Below are 23,907 nucleotides of genomic sequence, written 5' to 3' on the forward strand. Positions count from 1 at the left end.
ACAATCTATATTAGTTGTTTACTCTTAAATTTGCTTCAGAAATGAGAGCCATAACAGAAAATAGCTAGAAAATATCTGTATATTATAGATGTCCTTATTGTGCACACGACCTGGAGGGGGTATGTGCATTAATGACGTGAGCAGACACCCAAAGATTGTGAGAAAAAGCATGCATATTGATTTATTAATGACAGATAATTACGAGGAAATCAGTGAATTACACATTCAGTATCATTAGCAGCAACAGAGTGGGCAAATCACAGCTGCAAAATTTATAGCTCTTAGGGGTTTTCAAACACCGTTGTATAATTAGTCCCAAAAGGTGCTGAGCACACAGACACAGAGAGCAGTTGTGTGCACCTCCTGCCCCAGCCCAGTATTCAGTACCTGAATAACTATTTAGAACTCAACAGTCATAAACTTTGGAATTTGCCTTTTTTTTCTTTACACTTACAATTTCTTACTGGTGTATTTAATTTATTTTCTATAGCATTACGTACACACACACACTACAAACTATACACACCCCTTAAAATACAGACAAATCAATAGTGTTATTTTGTCCGACTTTCAGAAAGAGACAGAAGGAGGGAACAGCAAAAGGAGCAGGAGATTTACAAAGTCCTAATCTGATTTAGTATGGACCTGCCTTCAGGCACTGGCTCTATTTAATTTCTGCAGGGAAACTGAACTCTGCAGCAATGTTTGTGCTGCGCTGCTTCAATGCAATTTTCTGTTAACTGGTAATCAAATATACACCTCAGTGTGGGACTGGTATGGCAAAACTGTTACACTGCCATTTTAGGAAAGGGTTGCATTCTTTTATGGGAAAGGGAACTGCTTGTAAAGAGTAGGAGTCAAATTCCAAAACACACTTTCCAAGGTGCTGACAGGATTTAAAATTGAACCACATCATTCCCCAGGATTTGAAACTTGTGGTTTCTGATTTGACTGCCAACTAGAGAGCCTGATCACAGCTCTGTTGACTGTAGACCTAAACCTTTTTTCATCTTCCATCTGGGAGCCAAAACAATCCAGGTACTCTTCAGCCACCAGTCTACTTACCTGACATGGAATTTGGGTTTAAATATGTTCCTGAAAGCTGAATTAATGGAATACATTTAAAAATCTAGGCTTTGTTTTAGTGTAGCTGTTTTTACTTTTTCTATTTGTATAATTGAAGGTATATTTTCTTACTGTTTTTTTTGTAGAGTACTATTCAGAAATAAAAATGGGACAGGTGACTGAAGCAAACAATTTTTTTTATTTTTTTTAAAGTTCACAATCATTCTATTCCTTGAAAATTTCTTTGATGCAATTTTTGAGTCCATTGTATAAGCCTGTCTTTTTAATGAAATCCTAATAACTAATTACTTAAAACTGAACAGAAAAAAACTATCATTGTGATGACTTTTCTAAGTTTTTCTACTGCTTTGTCGGTTTACAACTCTCAGTTAAACCACTGTGTTCTAAGAAGCAAATGCCTGTTTGTGGTTTATTTACTTCATTATATATATATTGTTGTTGTTGTTGTTAGAAATCTACTTTCACTTTGAAAATGCATCCATTCTATACATATTGATTTTGTGGCCATCTTTGAAAATGTGTGTTTAGTGTGGTTAAAATGGTTTGTGTTCTGCATGTTTTAAAGGGAAGGCATGCAGCCTTAAGCACACCACAAAAATATTTGCTGGGTATTGTTAAGCTATTTCCTAATAACAGGAATAAATGGAATAGCACCAAAAAGAAAAGGAATTTATGATTGAGAGCTGCATAAATGTTTCACATCTGTGTGAGTTGTATCATGACTATAGGGTGCTACATAAGAGAATTTTGATTTCTCTCTTTGCTGGTAGACACTGTTGTATAAGCACAACAATTTGCATCTCTTTATGGAGTGAAAAATACTTTGCATTGCCTCAAATATGCAGAATTTTATGTGGAAATTATGGGAGAAAACATGAGGTGATTGGTTGTTGTTTTTGTAGGGTATCGTCACTGTCGTCCTGGAGAGTTCACCTGTGCTGATGGACGGTGCCTGTTGAATTCCCAGTGGCAGTGTGATGGGGATTTTGACTGCCCAGACCACTCTGATGAGGCACCTCTCAACACCAAGTGCAAAAGTTCAGGTTTGTGTGTAATCTTTTGGAGAACACGTGTGACCTTTCTTTTTTGAGAGCGATGGTTTAGGGTTTTAAGTCAGCAAATGCAAAACCTCATGGCTTAAATTTCTAGTGCTTTCGTGATACTGCTCATGTCTTGCAAGGAGAAAGTGTTCTGAGCATCCAAAACCTCAGTTCACAAAGTTCAAGCCACCAGTTCCGGTGGAATAAAATAGCAGACACGTCCTTAATGCCTAAGTCCTATTGATATTAAAATAAGATTATATTAATATAGTAATTTCCAAAGTTTCTAGCTTGCTCTTAAAAATGTTTACTGTGTCCAAGATATTCATCACACAAAAGGAGATCATACAAAAGATGCTTTCACTATAAATAATAAACACTGCTTTAATTTTATTAAATTATTGACCAAATGCTATTGGTTTTATTGGTATTTTCTGCTTACATTAATAAGTTTGATGAGGTCTGACTGCATTTTGAGAGGGAAATTAGTCCTGGTCTGCATATTGTGTTCTATTTTGTGGCTTTTTGAAAGACCAGTTCTTCTGTCTAGACCTTAGGATTTCATTGCTTTGTAGCCAGCTTCTTTATACCAATTTTGATGGAAAACGCTCATCTGCTGTGAGGTGAGGCAGCACACCTACATTAAATTTATTTAAATGTTTCAATTGCTATTTGAAGGATCTGAATGTAGCTGAAATGATGTATTCAAGTTTTGCCAAACAGGGAAAACCATATGTGCAGGTCATTAGGCAAGGAATGCATTGTAATTCAGTCAGTTGTGTTCCTAAACACCTCAGCTTCCACAGGGGGCACAACCCCTGTTTTTTAACTTTTGGAGACTGTAGAACTGTGTTTTGTGCAGAGATGATGTAGAGGGTTCTCCATTATATAAAACCAAATATATAGAAGAGAGTTATGACTTGATGTCTTCACATGTTTTTCCAGGAGAGGAATAACCTTTAAAGACACTGAAAAGTGAAAAGCTTTTATAATGCTGCCAATAAAGAATACTCAATTGTTACATAATTGTTTCATTTCATGTGCACACAGCAGCTGATACATGAGAAAACTAATTCCAAATACTAATGGATGACACCAAGCTTTGTTTTCTTTTTTGTTTTCCAGAGCAGTCATGTAACAGCTCTTTTTTTATGTGCAAAAATGGCAAGTGCATTCCTCAAAGTGCGGTTTGTGATAACAAAGAAGATTGCAGTGATGGGTCTGATGAGAAAAGCTGCCACATTAATGAATGCCTCAGTAAGAAAGTCAGTGGCTGTTCCCAAGATTGTCAGGACCTTCCTGTTGGCTACAAGGTGAATAATTGCAAAATATGGTGTAATATAATGCAAGTTTTTAGTTCTTAAGGGTTTAACTACTGCATGATTATAATAAAGGCCCACTGTGTGGTACCTCCTTGTAGTGAAGTAGCTTACATGCCATAATAAGAACATTCAAATTTTTATTTCCTGTAAGCAAACAATTCAAATTGCATTTAAAAAATGGTACAGTACATACTTTAAACCTATGGAAGAGATTGTGCAACACTTTAAGTGCAACAAATCATACTGGTGTATGCAGAGCACTGAAAATCAAAAAGTAAAAAATTTACAGTACATAGGAATGAACAGCAGAAATAGCAGTTTTCTCCCAATTTTTACCAAGACTCCTACAGAAATATTTAAACAAAGTAATATCACCTTAGCAGCAGAATAAAACTGTTCACGGTCAGCATGTGAGGATGTTTTTTGAATCACCTGAATCTGCTCTTTGGCCTTGACAAGTAGAGAGGAACAGACTGCAGTAGCCTGTAAATAGTAGCTAAAAATAGAAGAAAGACCTTTTTTTCAGGGTTTTAACTCTGAAGTAACCCTAACTGCACTCCCAAAGTTTCATCTTTTCAGCTGAACATTGGCCCACTGAGAACTAAATAAGTTTTGTGCAGCATGGCTTAGATCTGCAGGTATTCAACCCTCTGGAACTGTGAGGGTTGAGAAAGAGACTCAAGAGCTGTTGGGTTCAGCAAAAACCTTGTTGAAGTGGTGGAGAAAGCACATCCTGGATCTCTGCAGAGAGAAGTAGAGGATATAGGAGGGAGCATGACACAAATTCTTCTGTAGATAAAGTTTATGCCCCTATTTCAAAACCCCTCTGCCCAGTTTTTTTTTTTTTTCATCTTTCACATTGCATGTGATAAACTTCATCAGAGCCAAGTAAAAGAGAAACAGAGAATATTCTGAGTTAGAAGGGATCCACAGGAATTGTCCACCTCCAGCTCCTAATTAGCCTCAAGAGTTCTCATTCACATTGCTGTGTTGCACAGATTGCTAGGTGATGTCAATGGTTCCAGGGAAAATAATTAAAACCTTTCTATCTTTACCAAAAAACACATGTATAATTGAAAATTAAGAACTCCAAAGCGTCCATCCATCATTATTTTCAAGGAAAAATCTTTTCTATATTTTTGAAAAGGTGTGCTTTACTTTTTCTTCAGCTAAAGTAGAAAGAATAATTACTCATTGTACAGGGTTTTCTTTGGGTTTTTTTGGAGGAAATGGTGCTTAGGATTACATGAGCAGTACTTGAAAAGAAAAGTAGATATGCCTTCTGTAAAACATACAAGCAGCAAAGTAATTAAGATGTTACTTGAAAAAATGAGATACATAAAAAGTTTATGACGCTAACATATTCAGAAGAAGGTACACACAGATGATAAACAGAATTAAAAATTAATGTATTTGGTTTTCTTTCCCAGTGCAAATGCTGGCCTGGATTCCTCCTGAAGGATGATGGCAAAACGTGTGTAGATATTGATGAATGTTCATCTGGATTTCCCTGTAGCCAGCAATGCATCAATACCTACGGAACCTACAAATGCTTGTGTGCAGAAGGGTATGAAACACAGCCTGATAACCCAAATGGCTGCAAATCCCTTTCAGGTATTACTGTTTAATGTTTTTATAATCCACAGCTGTATCCAAATAATTTGTGAAAAAAACCTTAGCCCCAAGGTCTGTGCTACCTTTCTATGCAAGATAAAAGCAGAGTTACTTTGAATCTGCTATTTCTTCAATATAAAATAGGAATGTGATTGTGTGTGAACGTAATAATAAGTTATATTTTTAGTATGTATTGTCCTCAGCTCATTTGTAGTAAATAGATACAGTGGGTTTTGAAAGTTTGAATTAGTAAGTTTATTAGAAAAATTATTTGGAAAGTTAGAATACATCACTTAGTTTTGCTTCTGAGTCACATGATAATAGGATGGTTATGATGAGCTTTCATCATCTTTAGAACATTAGAATGTACATCAAGCTTCCTCATCTGAAAAGGAGGAACAGGAAAAAATAAGAGAAAATGCAAACTCTGTTATTCCTATGGCATATTAAATCCTCCTGTTTTATATGTGTTACACAAGATATGTGAGAGCATTGGCTATTTCCTCACGCCTCTGATGTTGTTTTCATGTGCCTCAGTGGGTGGGATTGGCTCAATCAGTGAAAGGAACAGAAACCCTGTTGCTGTGTTCTGCTGAGTTTCCTCCACAGCCCAGGCAAGCTTTCTGTTTTCTTTCCAAATGACAAGAAGGCTGGAACTTCTGTCTGCCTCATATTCCAGCCTCGGGTGCTTCCCTAAATAATCCGATGAGACGCAGGTGAGTGCAGGAATCCAGCAGCTGGTTTTGCTTCATTCCTGCCCCCCACTTCCCAAGCCACCTGCACTTTTAGAAGCCATGGCTCACTCAGAGGAGGAGGGGAGCTGGAGCACATCAGAGCTGTTTGTTGGAGGTGCAATAAATCAAACTTCAAAAGAGACCGTGGCAAAGCTGTGTTGCTGTGACAGGAGTGGTTCTGCTGCCAGGAGGGGCCAACATGGGGACGTTTGGCCTAATGCTGGTTTTTCTGCATAATTTGCTTTAAAGGCTTTTACAAGAAAGCAGAGCATTGCAGCCATTCCCCACAGGCCTCAAGTAATTTTTGAGCTGGAGAATGTCTTAAGAGCTGAACAAAAAATGCAAACGTGTTCAGTACAGGAGCAGAGTAGGCTGGACAGCACATTACATTCTAGAGTGTGTGAGCAGTAGATACAAAGCCTTTAATACATTTTTAATTATCACTGGTAGTTTCTATTTTTGTTTTAGTTGAGTCACTCCTAACAGAGCTAAAATAAAGATAGCTTAAAAAAAAAAAAACTACTATTATGTATGTCACTCTCAGAGATGTGTCAGTGATGTCATGAATGAGTTTCTGAAAGTAAATATTTTTTTATAAACTAGAAGACCAGGCTTAAAAAAAATCAAATCTGGCTTCAGTTCTGAATTAGACAGCCAAGGTTTTTATAAATGGCTGTTTCTTTATCACTCTCATGTTCAGAATATTGAAATCTCAAAAAGGAGTGGTCAAAACATGCGTGGTTTGCAGTCATAACAATTAATAGTGCTATTTGAAAGGAAATATTGAAAGTAAAACATATGGAATGAAATATATTTCCCCTTTAATCTCTGACATTAAATTAGGAGAAAATACAGTGTGGTTCCCATATTACAAAGACAAAAGAATTAAATTGCATTGAAAGATATACTAATTGATTGCTTTGTTCATTTTTATACTGCATCATTGATCTTTCTTGGAGCATTTGAATGTTTTAAATATTTCTTTCATCCATAACATTGATCAGAGCATGTAACATTTATTTTTCAAACCATCTGTATTTCAGCATTGTATTCCTGATTTTCCATAAATTAACGTAAAAGCTAGTCTAATATATTCTTTCTCCCGGGGTTTAGATGAGGAACCTTTCTTAATTCTGGCTGATCATCATGAAATAAGAAAAATTAGCACTGATGGATCCAACTACACTTTGTTGAAACAGGTATAACCATAGTACCATGCTCTAAGTTTAACTCAATACTTTTTATTTTTTTCTAAAGTTTGCAACTGACAGAAACATCATCCTACAATTGGCGTTGTGTGCACCACAGAACAACTGCAGTACCTTCAGAGTTCTTACAATACTTTAAATTGACTATTTTGTCTGGATTTGACGTGATTAAAGCTCAGGCAGTTGTTTCGTCAGTCATTCTGATGTACTAAAAAATTATGTTATTTGTGATCCTCTTCCATCACAATATGTTTTGTGCAATTTGTCTGTTTCAGTTAAAAAACAAACAAAAAACCCCACCTATTTGGCCATGTATTATTTGGGCTACTTACTGTCATAATCTAAACCTATTTTCAGACAGACAATCCCAATATTTACGGTATTACAAATGTGAACTTTTAGCTTTGTGTGAATCTAATTTTTAAAGTAATTACTCTAAATTATTATAACATAGAAAAAAAAGTGAAAAACTGCAAAAATAGAAAGTCACCCAGTAAATACAGAGCTGCCATTTTTAGCAGTCTGCTCTCCTATGCTTCACCTAAGTGTAGTTACTTACCTCAGATTAGATTTCCAAAATAAGTTTTAATAAAAATATCGATTTCCTTGAATACTAAATGGATCAATTGTAGTAAGACTAGGAATTTATTTACTGCCCATCAATATCATTAGGCTTTTTGTAACTTCTTGTGTCGCTAGGCTGCGCACCTTAATGTCACAAGAGAGGTGCTCAGTAATTACAAAATTCATCATCTTGAATGAAACATTGACTTTATTTAAGCTTAGCAAGCATTTTGAAAGTCTGTCTGTTCTCCTGAAATCCTTCTGACTCCCTCTCATTTGCATCTCCCTGCCTCTCTCCTCTTTTGCTGGTGTACCTGTTCATAGAAGCCTGTGAAAAGAGGGGAGCAACAGGAAACTTTCTTCATGGTTGGTGCTGACAGATGGTCAGAGCTTCCTCAGTCCTGAATTCAGTGGGCTCCTCTTTGGTGTGTTAGAGACTGAGCAGCTCCAGCCATTGAACAAAATCTGTGTTTTCCATATTGCATTAATTCACTGGGCTGACAAATACCTCTGCTATTGACCCTACTGGTCTTTGCTCCTACAAAGGCAGCATTTGATTTGAAAGCCAAAGGGGGAGCTTTACCTGCAGAACAGGGGGGGTTTGTCCCTCATAAGGACTTCCTTGTGTCCTTGCAGTGTTATGATGGATTTGGCTCTTTCCTGCACATCTACGAGATGATGGCAAACACCAGAGTGGCTCTGGCAGAGGAGCAAACCCACCCTTCTCTCTGTGTATTTGATCTGTGATTACCATTCTCTAACAGTTGTTCATATAAACTCAGAATAAAGGAGCTGAAAGTAGGAGCTCGTTCAGTCTTCTCTGAGTTATGTTCCAGCTTTTTCCTCTATTTTCTTTTTCTTTTTTTTTTTTCCAAGTACACATAAACAGTACAACTGTTTGAATTGTGTCTCATGTATCTTCTTTGCTTTCCATTTCCTTCACTCCTAGTCATCAAAATCCTTAGGCTTTCAATAGGCAGAGTAGATAATCTTCCTTCTCATTATTTGTGGTTTTTATCTCCATGTTTTTAACTGGGGCACCAAGGGAACATGAATCACAGCCAAGGATATATTGTGTGCTGTGTGTAACAGAAACAAACCCACAGGTTTAATATGAGAGACTAAAGTAGCTGATGCCATTTGAAATCTTCCCTATTCCTTCTAAAAAGCAGATTACGTGTGAAATGACAAAGAATTATGCTAGAAGGGCTTAAGTAAGATGTGTATACAATAAAGAGGAAATGATGTCTGGACAGAGAACTCTGTTACAGATGTACAGAAATATTTTACCTGCAGTCGATGTTCTGATAAAAATTGAAATTAAACTGACCCAAAATAAAACACTTGAAACCAAAGATGTGCAGGCAGTCAATTGTCTGTATTGATCTTGATCCTTAGGAGATTTTTGCAGTGTTGTGGAACATATAGAGATAAAGCCAATGTTTTTTTTACAAATTGCTGACTTTGGTTTATAGAATGTAATAAAATTGTATTAAATAGTATTTTGTATTCATTGACCTGTTGTCTCCTTGGTTAAGAATTTGGGGTGGGGGGTTCTTTGTAGATGCAATTATACTAAGAATAGAAGAAGAGACAGGAAAAGTATCTTGGAGCCCAGCGATGACTGACAGAGCTGCAGTTGGCTTTGTGAAAAATGTGTGCATGGATATGATATTTTTGAAAAATGAGAGTGGTCCTCCTACACTGAATTGTTTCAGGCTTCCTTTAATGATGATTTGTGCAGCCTAACTACTCTTTTCTTCTACATTTTGATCAAAAGGTAGATTTCCAGTAGTTACAGTAATTCCACAGTAGTAGATGGCGGATAAGCCGTGTATCAGTTTCTGTACAATTAAATATTGTTGTCCTTAGTTGTTTACTTTAGAGCTGGCTGGTCCAGCACACCCCTTCACAGCAATGAATTACACTAACGAGGGAGGCTGCTGCTCTGCCTGAGAGCAGGATGTCATTGGGCTGATAAGGGAATTGATGAACTGACCTTGCCTTTTTAAAGAGGGTACAAACCACATCCGTTCCTTTTACCACTGCTGCTCCATATTTCACTGATAACAACAACCTGGCATATTAAGAATAATTGTGATTTCACTACATATCAGAATGTTCAGCAGGTTATGGGGCAGATAAGGAAATAAGAGCCATCAGCTGAATGCAATCCCCTTCTTCCTTATCTGCAATTTGGGATGAAAAGCCACTTTTGTAGGATTGCTCCTCCCAACCTGTTGGAGTAGCTCAGATATAATCACCACTCATTCTTAAAATGTATTGGCTTTGTAATTGGAGCCATAGGAGACTCCCAGGTGCCTGCTGGATCTCCAGCTTTCACACTTTTTGTATCCACCACCTCTGTGTCTGTGTGTATTCATACACACATCTATTTATATATAAGTTTATATATACCATACCTATAATATAGCATCTAAAAAGTCAAAACGTCCTCATTCAGGAATTAGCATTAATGTCTTTTTGCACACCACTATTTTGAATTCCTGATTAATTTATATTGCTAAGGAAATTCTTTCATTATTTAAATGTCATAAAGATTATACCATTTCTGGTTATCACGTCTAGTTTGCCAAAGAAATGCCAAAGGTAGCAACAGCAGTGAAACTGAGCAAAAGTTGGAAGTATTTACTGCTTAATTTCATTTAAATAAGAGTGTGGAAAAACACAGGAGCTTCATTTAGTTTCATACATCATCTGCATTTTTGAAGTGAGACAATTTATCACCATATTTATTTCTGTTACAGTCTTTATCTTATTCTGTTTAAAAGTAGTGTATGGAAAAGAGAGGGAAGTGCTTCAGAAATATACAAACAGTAAAATAAAGCATTAAGAATATTAACTGTGTTTTGCTTTCTGAATGCTATCCAGCATTTTGTATTCAAACATTTGAATAAATGGACTTTTTTTTTCTGTTTTTAGGGGCTGAACAATGTGATTGCAATAGACTTTGACTACAGAGAAGAGTTCATTTACTGGATCGATTCCAGCAGACCAAATGGCAGTCGCATAAACAGAATGTCCTTAAATGGAAGTGATATCAAGGTAATTGGGGATTAATGACACTACTAGCATTAAATTTTTTGAGTGTTTTGGGAAATACTCCTTCATACTTTTAACCCAAATTGTGAAGCTTTGGTGTATGAATACAAATACAGCATGAGCTAGCAAGTCGTAGTAAAATTTAATTGCATTTATACCTTATTTGAAGTAAAGATAGGGACTAGGAGAACTGTATTTAGGAGCTAAATTCCTCATGACTTATCTGACAGTTTAGTGAATTGGCAATTCTATGTGGTTTCCAGGATGCCAAAGAACAAAAAAAGAGCTATCATTAGGTGTAAGCTGTGTAAATACACTGGTGTATTACTACTTCTTATAAAATTTCTTGTGATCTTCAGTTTGTTTTTGTTTCACCTCCACTACATTGATAATTAAAATAACTCCGTGTCTTTGCTGTGAAGGGTAAAAGTGCACTCTCATTTCTGCACAGCCTGTCTGTTATGCCTCCATAGTGGATTAAGTTCACAAATCCACTATTAAGAACATTTGTTGACTTATGTGAACATTTTCCCAGAACTGGTGATAAGCAGTAAGGAATCCTTTGTTTATTCTATTATGTCTGACCTTCTGAAACATGGAGTTAAATGAGCAATAACATATCCTGTGAATTTTGTTCCCTCACACCGATAAATATGCAGAGAGAAAAGAATTGTGGTTTTCATTCACAGCTTCGTGCATGGACTGACACATCCTCAGAGCACGACAGCTTTGTTTTCTATGAGTTAGGGTTTGAAACTCACTGGCTTCAGTGCACCTCGTTTGCATCCTTCACACCAAAATAACTGTTCTTAAAAAACAAGTGGACAAGCAATTATGGCACTCTGATTGCATCAGGGTGAAACTAAAACCCAGCAAGCACTCAAAAGTTTTCCCTGTGAAGGGAAGAAAATAGAAGACAGGCAAGTGTGGGGTTTGAAATCCATTGAATCTTTGAATCATATTTATTGTCTTTAAACAGTTTCCAAAGCATCCTCCTCAGCTTCTGTCCCTTCTGGATGAATCAGTATTATATAAGGGCTGGGGATTACTCAGACTCTTTATTTCTAATCTTAACTATTTCAAAACGAACAAAGAATTTTTCCCAATCAAAAAAATTCTAATAATCATGTAGAAGAATATAAAAAAAAATTGCTTTCTACTTATTCATTAATAATTTCTTTTTTTTTAAGAAAAGGTTTCCAAAAGTTGAACAAATAGTAGGAGAAAATTAGGATGAGGACATGGAGGGTATTTTGGTTTTCCATCATTAATAATTTGCAATTTGCACAAGTGTCATGTTGATGAAAATTTTTCTCAAATAGGATGCCATATTCAAAACAAAAATTATGAAAATAAGTTCATTTAACTTTCATGCAAAAGCCTGTTTTTTCTCGGAAAAACTTGGCCCATATTTGGCCTCTGAAAGCTAAAAACACGTGAAAAAATTGGCAAGAATTATATATTGTAGCTGTCTAATAGTCTGTCAGTATCCTTTTATCCAGTGCCAAATTTTTATATCTCTTTTTATTAGGCTGCCATAGGACATATTAAATAGCTGACATTATTAAAAATTAAATTATTTCAAATGAAATTATTTTAACTATTTATTTAGTTATTTCAACGCTGATGTTATTATTTGTTATCTAGCAAACCTTTTTACGTATTTTAATGGGGGGGTTTTTGTCATAAGAGAGAGGTTTTTATGGTTTTTCCCCTGAAGTATGGATCTCTCATTTTAATATCTTTGCACTTGTTGTGTTACTCTTTGCTATGAATAGATCTACTATCAGTGTAAGGGATGCTATTTGATGTATTGGCTCGGATTCCCCTTGTAGGAGATGGCATTTCTTCAGCACACCAGCTCTGGCTTTCCTGCCCTGGGATGCATTTCATTTTTCTTCTGTATCTCTTCATGCCAGAGATATTTACAGAATTGCAATGATAGGTTTTTCACCTAGATGTGTTCAGGCATTAGCACAGTGTTTCATGGAGAGTTTAGATTCAAATATTAGTGGAAAATGCAGTAGAAAGCTGGGCTGTGCACGTTAAATGCCACGCTGGTGATCTCAGTGACTGGGATATGTTGAAGTGACTCTCCAAAGGAAAAGTCATCAGAAAGAGAGATTAATTACTTTGGTTCATGCTTTAGTGTAGTGTTTAGATAGCTAAACCACTCTAAATTTTCGGAGTTATCCATTTCTGCATGAAATGTCCCATGTTACAGTGCAGCAGTTGCTGCAATTACACATTTATAAACTGGTGAAGCTGGTGGTGTGAAGGTGTTAGAAAATAAAATATCTTACTCCCATGAAAAAATCAGTGTGTCCTGGAATTTAACTTTTTAAAAAGATTGTATAAGGTGATAAATTACATAACAACCTGAGAAGGTGCTTTTACATATTCATAACTATAAAACTGATTTAAAGCATCTCACCATATCCCTTCTTATCTTGAAGGCTTTTCCGTGTCTTCAAATGGTAAATAAATTTAAGACTAGCACATTCAGTTATACATAATATGGGTTTACAAATGAAGTTTATGCTCTCTGGTGCACATGCTGTTAGTGATGAAGATGACAATAAATTAGAATGTACACCACAGTAATAAACCCATTTTTAGTGCTTAAGAAATCTCATAAATTTTCAAATATTGCTTCCTGATTTGTGGGGGCTTTTCTGAAGTTCTAGTTGCCCAGATCTAATCAGGACTTAATCAGGAATAGAATAGGTCAGGATAGACCTTCTCAGGAACAGAATTTTCAAGCCTAGAAGAAATTGGACTCAAATGAATATTCAAATATTACTGAACACTTGACATGAAGTACTCCCAGACAAGCCAGACTGAGTCATACAATCATGATGAGATTTGTAATCACATATATCTAGAGGAATTTGTTCAAGTTCCAGAATTATCCAAGTCATCAAAAGCTCTGAGGATAACACATCCCTGTCAGTAGTCTGTAGGTTTTCCAGTAGGCGACTAAATTGCTTCTGTCTCTTAACAATGTAGTCCTTTTGAAATTTAACTAATTCTTGGGAAGTTCCTCATTCTTCTGCCACATGAATGTTGCAAATAAGAGCACAGTATTTACTTTCCAACCAGTAACTCGCTGAGTGCTTTTATGGCCTGTCATGATGGCATATGGCACAACTGTGACATTAAAATGAAGGATATGCTGATGGAGACTGGTGAGAGAAATGGGGAGCTGAGAAGCAGATGTGTTCAAGGGCACGCTGTGGGGAGAGAAGCCTCATCTCCACTCTGGTCTGTGGAACGAAAAATAGAATATGAAGGAGAAAAAGGTTGGTTTGGTTTGAATTTTTTTTTTTTTTTCTTCTCGTATTAAGACAAAACTAGAAACTTAAGATGAGAAATCAAAGATCAGAAGTTCTTAAAAGTTTGTGTATAATGCAGAGAAGTTGGGATTTCCTATTTACAATATCATGGTATTCTCTGTTCTCCCTTACTAGGAGAAAAGTGTCACATTGTCATAGCTACTTCAGAAGTGTCATTACCTGAGAGGCCTCAGTGTTTAGCAGTGAATAATACCCATTTTCCATGTGTTGTATGTCATAATATCAAATGTCCAGTCTCTAAATATCCTGGTAACTTTTCAATTGTTCATTTTCCCAGTTATTTAGATGAATAATTAATGTAATTTTTGCTTTTTTAGGTGATCCACAATACAGCTGTTCCCAATGCCCTGGCTGTCGATTGGATTGGGAAGAATCTCTATTGGTCTGATACTGAAAAGAGAATTATTGAGGTGTCTAAACTCAATGGCTTGTACCCAACTGTCCTTGTGAGCAAGAGAGTGAAGTTCCCCAGAGATCTGTCCTTAGATCCTCAAGCAGGGTACGAAGCAGCCAATTTTCAGTAAATCCTATTTAATCCTAATTTGATATTAAGATATATTTTATTTAGAGAATAGATAAGAAATACTGCTTAGGTTGGTTTGTTTGTTTGTTTTAATCTAATACTCAGTGATAGGAGAAAATCGCTGAGTTAGTCTGGACTCTACCTAAATAAAGAAAAGCAGTTTTCTTCCTAATATAGAAATGTAACCTGTCTAGTTTACTATTTTTAAGGTAAAAGCCGTTTTCTACCAGTTCTTAGAACTGGAATTTAATTTTCTTGTAACAGTACCCTTTATTCCTTGTAAAATTTGGGAGGAAGCGTGCAGACGTTTGTTTAATGTCTTCAACACAGGAATACCTGGGATCTCTGTGTGGTTGCCTGCACATGCCTGTGTATGCAGAAATCACTCTACAAAGTTAGTAGAGAGACTCTCAGTCCTTCAGGAAGGCTTAGACATATAAATAGGCATAATAAATTTACTGGGTTTCTTCTCAGTGTGTATAGAGAGCTTTCCAAGATTGAGGGGGGTTTTATTTACTTTTTTTTTAATAAACATATGTATTTTAAAATTTATTTTAGTATATAAAGTTCCTGGAAATAAAAACTCAAATTCAGAGTTACAATTTGAAATGGTGTTACTTGTATCTTAGTATTTTTCTCACAAATGAGAAATGCTTAATGAAATATCCTACTGATTCCATGAAGTTTGTTTCCAAAGCAAACATTTTCTGTTGGAGAGAGTGGAGAAAATTCCCTTTCTCTGCTGCTTATGTGGAGCAGGCTTGGTGCCAGCATATTGCACCTGTGTCTTCTAGGATACCTGTAGCTGTTCTTAGGGCTACCATTTCCTTCTGCACACAAATTCACTTCCAGGTGGTTATTAGGAATATGAGCTGCATCTGGATTTTGGAGAGCCTGTCCAAAGCCTGTAGAGCAGAATCAGTTTCCCAGCTGGAAAGATCTGTCCTGAGGTTCTGAGTAATGGCATACAACAGCAGCCACATGCATCCTTGTACTGAATAATGGGACTTTTTTCTTTCTTTGTGGCAAACATGCTCTGCATTGTGGTTAAATAGCTTATTGAGGGGAAAATTGCTGCTCAGCTTTCCGACAGTCTTTCTCAATGCTTCGGCCCTTTTTAAACCCTCTGTGTGAGAAACTGTTTTAATATTTTGGAACTGGTACTTCTTGAAGCAATTCAGTTTGCATTATGTGGCTGTTAACAGCAAAAAAGGTTTTGTAATATGTGTAAAAAAAAGAAAGTAGATGTAATACCATATTTCTGATCAATTTAGTAGTGATGCCATTTATGCAGGATGTGAGATTCACAAACCCTAGTTTGGGTGGTGCTTCAAATTCTAAGGTATCAAGACTAAGCCATTTAAATGCACTTTTTACTAGTCCATAATTAATTTAATAAAATCACACCTAGCATGAGGACTCCAAACTTTTTACATTCAGCAGACTTAATTTATGGACAGGTCTAGAAAAATGCAAAAATTTATCTGGAAAGTGGAAATACTAAAGAGTAATTACTGACCTATTCTTGAGATCCACTAAATAAATTAACCATTGAGTCATAGAATGGTTTGGTTTAGAAGAGACTTAGAGATCATCCAAACCCTCTTGGTGGGCAGGGATGCCGTTCTCTAGACTGAGGTTGCTCCAAGCCCATCCAGCCTGGCTTTGGACACTTCCAGAGCTGTGGCAGCCACAACCTCTCTGGTTAATTACTGATATTACTCAGCTGCTGTGTTTTGTTCCACAGATACTTGTACTGGATTGATTGCTGTGAGTACCCTCACATTGGCCGTGTCGGGATGGATGGATCCAGGCAAACTGTGGTTATAGAAACACAGATCTCCAGACCTATGGCTCTTACCATAGACTATGTCAACCACAGGCTGTACTGGGCTGATGAAAATCATATTGAGTTTTCTGACATGGATGGATCTCACAGACATAAAGGTTGGTCAATGCTTCAGTTGTTTTCTTTTTCCTTTTGATAATTTTTATATCAAGGGTGCTTTCTGTGTATAATTATGTAAAAACTGTCCTTTAAAAAAAATTTTGCAACCTTTTTCAAGATGAATTTTTCCTTTTAAAATCTGCTTTTCGTTTTTCTTCTCTGTTATGGGTATGAATACGTTTTAAATGTGCAGTACTACATGTTTGTGGGAAAAATGTCAAATGGAAAAAGAAACTCTAGGAACAGACTCAGCAATCTGAGGCAGCCCTGTCAATTGTATACTCTGGAATGTATAGGCATGTTCCTTATTAAGTTACAAAGTGAGTGAAACTTGGTGTTAAAAGTAGAAGGGATATATCCTGTGTGCCATGTGTCAGAATAGGGCTAAAATCAGCCTTTTCTCCCACCTCAGAAAGCCTGGAAATGCCCATTAGTCTGCTTAGCGTGAGACCAGTATTGCAATTGTAATTTGGGGCTTTCCTGGTAGATGGGTGAAATAATAACTTTTGAAATCTTTATGTAATGAACTAATCTTTATCCTTGTGTTTTGCTTCTTACCTGACAGATAATTAAAAAGCTTGTGCCATTTCTCTATAAAGTATTAAAAAAAAAATTTCTATGCTATGATGAATGGTTCTCATATTCCAAATTGTATAATTAAAGTTCTTTCATTTTAATTCAAACATATGAAATAGTATCAGTCTACTGAATTTTTGGCTGATGTTTTACTTGAAGTGAAATTGTTACCTGAGCTCCTTCCACAAGCTTTACCCAAACCTCAGCACTGCTGCTATGCTGGTAAAACTTCATGGATTTGGGCTTTTTTTGGCTTTTATGTCATACTGGGTGCCTCCACGTTTTCTCCAAACCACAGTTCATGAAATAACTACTTTATTTTTGGATCAAAGCTTCGCCATGAAATAAAAAAGGAAAAAAAAAACCAAAGGAAAAGCAAAACAAGTTTTCTAGCCCTTGTATTCATGAATTGTAAGTTATAAATACATCATGAATAATTCAATGGCAGTTGTTTGAGATGGTAGATTGGAGACACTCTAGCACTAGCTATGAGAGTTGTATGTTTACATTAATCTCCCATTAATCTCAGCATAATGTCCATGGTTTTTTGGGGATGAACACCAGTCAGTTGTAACCTGTTCACCTAAGCAGCACTCTCTCAGACCTAGCCCTGAGCTGGATTCCTGCTTAGTCTGTTCTTCTGACAGATGAAGCAAAGCTCCCTACTCCTCTCGATATCTTTCCCTGTGCTGCTGTCCTGCTATTTTTGTTCTCATAAAATTTTTGTTCTCTTACTCTTCTCTCTGGATTTTTCAAAGGAAAGAAGTAAATTACAGCCCATGTGTCTCTCTCAGCCCTAAACTGACTGCAGTGGTCAAACTTTTCAGAGTCTTCTCTTTCAGCCTGAGAGTTTCAGAATTTTTCTTTCCCCAGAAATGTCCTGACACTAAACTCAGGAGATGGCTGCAAAATTCCAGTCATCCCATCTTCGGTGTCCATTGCCTTGGTCTTCAACCTGTAGGGTTCTCCAGCCCAAGTGGATAAAGTGAGCTTCAACTGCTTTATATTCACAGAATAAATGTCTTCTCCTGAGGATATGTGATCCTGGAGAAGCAGGGAATTTGTCACAATGCCACAGCAAGTTTATCCAAATTTGATACCAGTGAAGTATCTGAGGCAAGCTCCAAAAGCAACAGTGACTTTGTGTAAAGCTGGTATTGTGCTGCTTCTGAGGGCATGTCTCTTTGAAGTCCAGATGGTGTATAAATATTCAAACCATAAGAAGTGAGCTTCAGGAGAAAGATCCTGAGGTATTTAAGTGATGTGGAAGCGATATTTTCTCCTTAGCTGATCATTGTAGATCATGAGGTTGGAAGAGACCCCATGGATCACCTAGTCCCACCTTTTCTGGGAAAAGCATAGCCTAGATGACCCAGAACCAGCTGCATCTTAGAAGTGTCCAATCCACCATTTCCCTAGGAAGATTATTCCAATGTCTCAGTGTTCTCCTTGTAAAAAGTTTTCCTCTTGTCTCCAATCAGAATCTTTCCAGGAGTAACATGTTCCCATCACCCTTCACCTTTTCCATGTAGAAAGGGAATCTCCTCTTCTTTGTAGTCCTCTTTAAAGGCTGGAATGTGGTGGAGGTCTCCCCTCAGCCCTCTTTTCTCAAGAGTGAACAAACCCAGTTCTCTAAGCCTTTGCTCTTGTGGCAGCTTCCCAAGCCTTGGATCATCTTTGCGGCCCTTCTCTGGATCCTCTCCAGCCTGCCCACACCTAATGCCATTTGTCACTTTCTGTTGTCAGGAGTTTCACTCAAAACATCGTGATCAAATCAAAATCAAGTTGTAGAAAAGTTTCTGTGGGTTTCAAAAGTAATTGGTAGAATTCTCGCTGTCTGAAACGGATGAAACAACCCTGGGGGTGCTCTAAGAGGAGCTTTGAGAGTTCTGCAAAGTTCACACATAATGATCAATTTGCCTTTAATTGGGGTCTTTTCCCTTCCTCCCCACTTTCTCCTGGAACAACCAACCAAATACAATTTTAATTTCTTCATGATTCAGCACAGGAATAGAAATATTTTGGAAGATGAAATTGAGCCATTGTAAATAAATTATTTTAGTAAGGGAAACTTAGGGAAGTTCAGTGTTTGGAGCTGTGATCCCCTCTGGCTTTCTGATATCTGTAATCCCCATTGATAAGCACTTAAATGAGAAAGATTAGGTTTTATCTCTTGTGATAACTGTGTTTCTTGAAGGCATGTTTTTCGCGTGGATTTCATGGTCTGTTTTCCTTTGTCATTTTGCATTGTCAAAGTTAACTAGGGGGGAGATGGTTGAGTTTGCTCTTATCCTTTGTGTTTTCAAATGGAGAAGGATAAAAGCACAGGTATGGTGACCACAAAATACATTCTCATGGAGCAGAGGAAAAAGTGTGAACGGGAATGCTGTGAGTGATGCAATCCGAAGTGCTTTTAGTGGCAAACTAAGCATTTTCTCACTTGTTTCTGTGATCTCTGAGGATAAGGCTCACTTGCTGCAAGGCTTTTTCCTGAGATTATGATTTTTGGATCTTAAATTATCTGTTACAAAGTATATCAGAAAATGCCACAGAGATTTCACAAGACCCAGCAAATAAGTAACTTGTCAGAATGAGTGGATTTCATACCATTAAGGGATATTATGGTATGAGAAAGTGTGCAGTGTTCTGTGCTCCACATCAGGTACTTTAGGATAAACAGAACAATGTTAGGCTGATTATTGACGCACTTTGTTAAACCAAGGAGTGCTTATTACATGCAGTGGAAGTTTATATGTATTTTAGTCCTGGTGTTAACACTTTTTTCAACAACTATGAAGGGGTTGTTTTATTTGTTTGTTTCTTATGAACCTTAAAGCTTTTTGAGGAGAACATCTGCTGCTTTTCTCTTGTAAAGTTCCTCTGTATTTCAATAGAGAAATAGGCTTTTATAATTGCCAAGAGAGTCCTAGTAAGAATTTTGAAAACATGCTAACTAGGCCAGAAATCTTAGAGTACTTTGGAGCTCTTCTTGGCACTGGGGGCAGCGATGACCTTGCTTAGCTGTTTGAAGTTTAATGCTTGGTTATGTAAACTGTCTTTAGAGCTTAGCCAATTCAGCACTGCAGCATTCACAAATGTTATGCACTGTAAATGATTAAGCAAGTATTGAAGCACTAATCTGGCTAAGCATTAAGCTGGTTTACTTATGTGAGCTTTAAAAAAATAAATAAAAAATTTAAGAATTTGTCAGACTTAGCTGCTTTCAGTTCCCACTGCCCAGAGGAGATGCAAGCTTCACAGTTGCCTGCGTATCTGGTTGCTTCATGCAGGTTTTCCTGTCCTTCAGAGCTCCTAAAACCCAGAGGTGCCTACATTTCCCCATTTCACTTTGAAGATAAGCATTTCAGTATTATGAAACTGTAACAGGGAAATGTGATAGTCCGGTTTAGGAAGTACAGAACCTTCTCTGAGATTAAGCTTTAAACTGTGTCAAGTCGATGCTTTGTACTGTAAAAACAAAAAGTTGGGCACTTCATTCCTTCATCTGACATGGAAATTAAGCAATGAAAAACTGTTGTACTTTATAAATTAAATATTCATAAATTACTTCTTTAGTAATGAATACAGTTAACAGATAATAACTTTCCTGGAGTGCCTCAATTTGAAAAGACACTCTTTCCTTGAGACTTAGCTACTGCCTGAATGTTTGCAAATCTCAGAATTGGTGAATATAAATGCAAGTTTTGAAGTAACAAGTACAAGCAGTTAGGAGATTATAACCTTTTTAATTTTTAGCACCTGTAATTTCAAAAGCTGCTCATTGTAAGGAGTTTGTAGGTAGAAAAAAACATATTTGTGTCTAATTCTGAACTCTGCCGCCAGAGTTTTATAATAGAGTGTATCCAATTGTTTATAGAATTGCCCTAATAAAGAAGTGATCTAAAAGATTATAGAAACCAATTCCTTCCAGATTTATACTGGAGGTTTTCATAGCTCAAAAATTAGAGAAGTCTGAAAAGAGGGTTTGTTTCTCACAGCAGATGAGAAGTAGTTCTGATACGGCAACAGTTTTTTCCCAACTTTGGAGGAGTCTATAGAATTATTCATTGTAGCCACATCTGATAGCACAAACTGATAGTTGCTTCCTCACCATTATTGCCTTCTGGATTCAGTTTTCGTAACTGTTCCGATAAAATTCTCCCATCCATATGTCTTCCCAAATGTGATTATTTTATTTTATTATATTCCTTCTCTTTTAAAGGATAATATTCAGGGAAAATTACTCATATTCACCTATATTAAAGGCAGTTAATACAGTTACATTACTCTAAGGTTCCCCAGTCTCCAGTTTATGGAGCCCAGTTTATGAAGATTGCCAACAGGTTATATGCCAACAGGTATATTCCACTGGTCTTGTGACAATATGCTCAAATTAGATTAGATTATAAACCTCTGAAAATAGTTCACTGTACTTTAAACTTCTGCATGAGCTGGACTTGTGCCATCACAAATTTTAAGGGATGGGCATTACTTTCCATGCAGTTGTTGCTGTCAGAGAGCAATCACAACAGAGAACATAAACCACAGATTTTCTGTTTTCTCCCTGTTCATATCAACACGATGGAAAATAGGAGGATTTTGGTGGAGGAAGTTGAAGTGTTGAACAGCTCCCATGGTTGCAGTGGAAGGTAAATGAGGTAAACCAAAGGCACTCAGTGGTTTGTGTCCTTGTAGTTGGATGATGGCAGGAGAGGGAAAGATAAAAGAAGGAATAACTTGGGGGTCAGTGGGAATAAATACCAAAACCAGAAGCAAGGCAGGAGTCTAAGGTGAGGGGCTGGTAGGCAGCTAAAGGGTCTCTGTAAATCTGATAAATAATTAAAAAACCTTTAGAACTCACAAGCACACTGTGAGTTGTTCTACCCAAATACTGTCTTGTATATATTTGAGAATAATTTAATTACTACTCTGTACTGCTGTGGAGTAACTGGAATATAAACAACTGCTCACAGTGAATTTAAAAATGTAATAAAACATTTTGTAGTGGAACAATAAAATATTTAATTCCTAGCTTTGATCAACTGGTTTTACAGGCAGATTTTGGAAAATGTATTCATCTCTTCTCATGGTGTTGTTATAGCTAATAGTCAGCTTTAATATCACAAATACATTAGTGCCTTAAGATGTTTAGATTTAAGTCTAAATTTACTGCTTCTTTAGTGATAGCAGTTTGGGGGTTTAACAAGTTTTGTGTGAATTTATTGTACTGAAATATTCTCAGTTTTCACTGTTTCAGTTACATTTTTATACTGGCAAAATATCCCATCACTGAATGCTAGGACTTTTATCTCCCATACTTGACCCAATATGGATGTGTGATGTAGATAGTGATTTTGCAGAAAGAAATACTTATGCATGGACATGTTATTAAAGATATGAGTAATAGCATCCTAAAAATGTATTTTTAATTTTTTTTTTTATGTGCAACATGGCTTCAATTACTGGACTTAATCTGTATAGTCCATGAATATTTTTTTCCTGTTCACTGAGTTTGACAGGTTTAGGTTTTTAAACAAAGTGTCAATTTCATAAATGTAATAATGATTATAAAATATCTCATCTTTAAAATATAATATTTAATGTAATATACCTAAATTTAATTATATCTGTCAAAACTACATACTTTGTCCCACGCTTAATAGAGATAATCTTATTGTCATTATTCATTATTAATTTTATGGACTAAGCACTTCAAATTCTTTATTAAAGGGAGCAAGCATCAGGAGGAAGTAGTATAGGAAATAAAAAAGTATTGACTGTGTCTCAGAGAGGTTCCAAGTTGAATGTAAAATGAGACAGAAACAGCTACGAGGGAGTTCACAAAGAAAGAGGACAGTGGGGGCCAGTAATTGCTGCAGAAGAGAAGATCAGCAAATTTCCAAGTTTATTTGGTTTTGTAGGTTTAATTGCTATTTTCTTATTAAGTGTTGTTCTTCCTGGATGCAATTTGTCTTTGGAGGGTTCTTAATCCTTCCTAGGAGATTACCATTGCTTCCATTTAGATCAAGATGTCAGTAAGCTTTTTATTTCTGTTTTATTGCAGTTCAAAAGATCAAGTTTCAGAGCGTGGAATTCAAAACAGTGTAGCCTGGCTTTTCAGGTGTGATCACCCATGTAAATTTTCTGTGCTTGGGTGCCAAAATTCTTAAACAGAAACTGCTCTAATGCCACGAGGGCTAGAAAGTAATTTAAATGGTTGCTTAAGAGCAATTAATTACCTTTACCAGTTGTTTTCCAGCACTGGCACTCTAGCTGGTGAATGCATTTTTGGGAAGAGCCTGACAGGAATCTTTCACCCCTACTGTTCTTGTAGATTTTTACACAAGGGCAAGGTTGCAGCCCTTTGTTTTTGGAAAGGGAAGGGAATACGTCTCTTTCTGTCTTGGAAGTGATCAGCCATCTTCTGGACGTGATAGGGCACTGATAATTTGGTTTGGTTTTGGTTTCTTTCCTCTTGGAAGGAGTCAGCATTTGTCCTTTTTAAGGACAGTTTTTCTTGTTACGTTGATTTTATCACCTGACAACAAGACCTTTCTGTTTTTATTATTTGTGTTATAGTATTTGCTTTTACTTTTGGAAATACTTGTGTTTCAGTAAGAGCCAAGGGAGGCTAGGCTTCACTTCTGTATGGCTTCTCCATAAGCATGTTTTTGTAGCTAAGAAATCGTAGATAGAATGATTTTCATTCCTGAAATCAGACAAAAATTTTTTTTATGCTTAAGTAAATGTGCTCAGAAAATATAAGGGAAGCAGAGTTCACAAAAGAGAAAAGTAAACATTTGTATCACAAATATGACTTACAGCCTATGAATTTATAGTCTTGGATCAAAATTCATTCAAAATGCAGGAGAG

At 36.5% G+C, this 23,907-nt stretch overlaps 1 protein-coding gene across 1 annotated transcript in view; it reads left to right on the plus strand.

Moving 5' to 3' along the window:
- The window catches only part of LRP1B (LDL receptor related protein 1B), a 636,888-nt gene that overhangs the window by 526,949 nt on the left and 86,032 nt on the right, over positions 1-23,907 (plus strand). Inside the window, exons 54-60 of the mRNA XM_039555091.1 lie at positions 1,989-2,129; positions 3,252-3,439; positions 4,879-5,062; positions 6,910-6,995; positions 10,512-10,634; positions 14,305-14,486; positions 16,258-16,457. Of these exons, the coding sequence (XP_039411025.1) occupies positions 1,989-2,129; positions 3,252-3,439; positions 4,879-5,062; positions 6,910-6,995; positions 10,512-10,634; positions 14,305-14,486; positions 16,258-16,457 (1,104 nt within the window). The remainder of the gene's footprint in view (positions 1-1,988; positions 2,130-3,251; positions 3,440-4,878; positions 5,063-6,909; positions 6,996-10,511; positions 10,635-14,304; positions 14,487-16,257; positions 16,458-23,907) is intronic.

The sequence above is a fragment of the Corvus cornix genome, chromosome 7, assembly GCF_000738735.6.
Source record: "Corvus cornix cornix isolate S_Up_H32 chromosome 7, ASM73873v5, whole genome shotgun sequence".
NCBI lineage: Eukaryota > Metazoa > Chordata > Aves > Passeriformes > Corvidae > Corvus > Corvus cornix.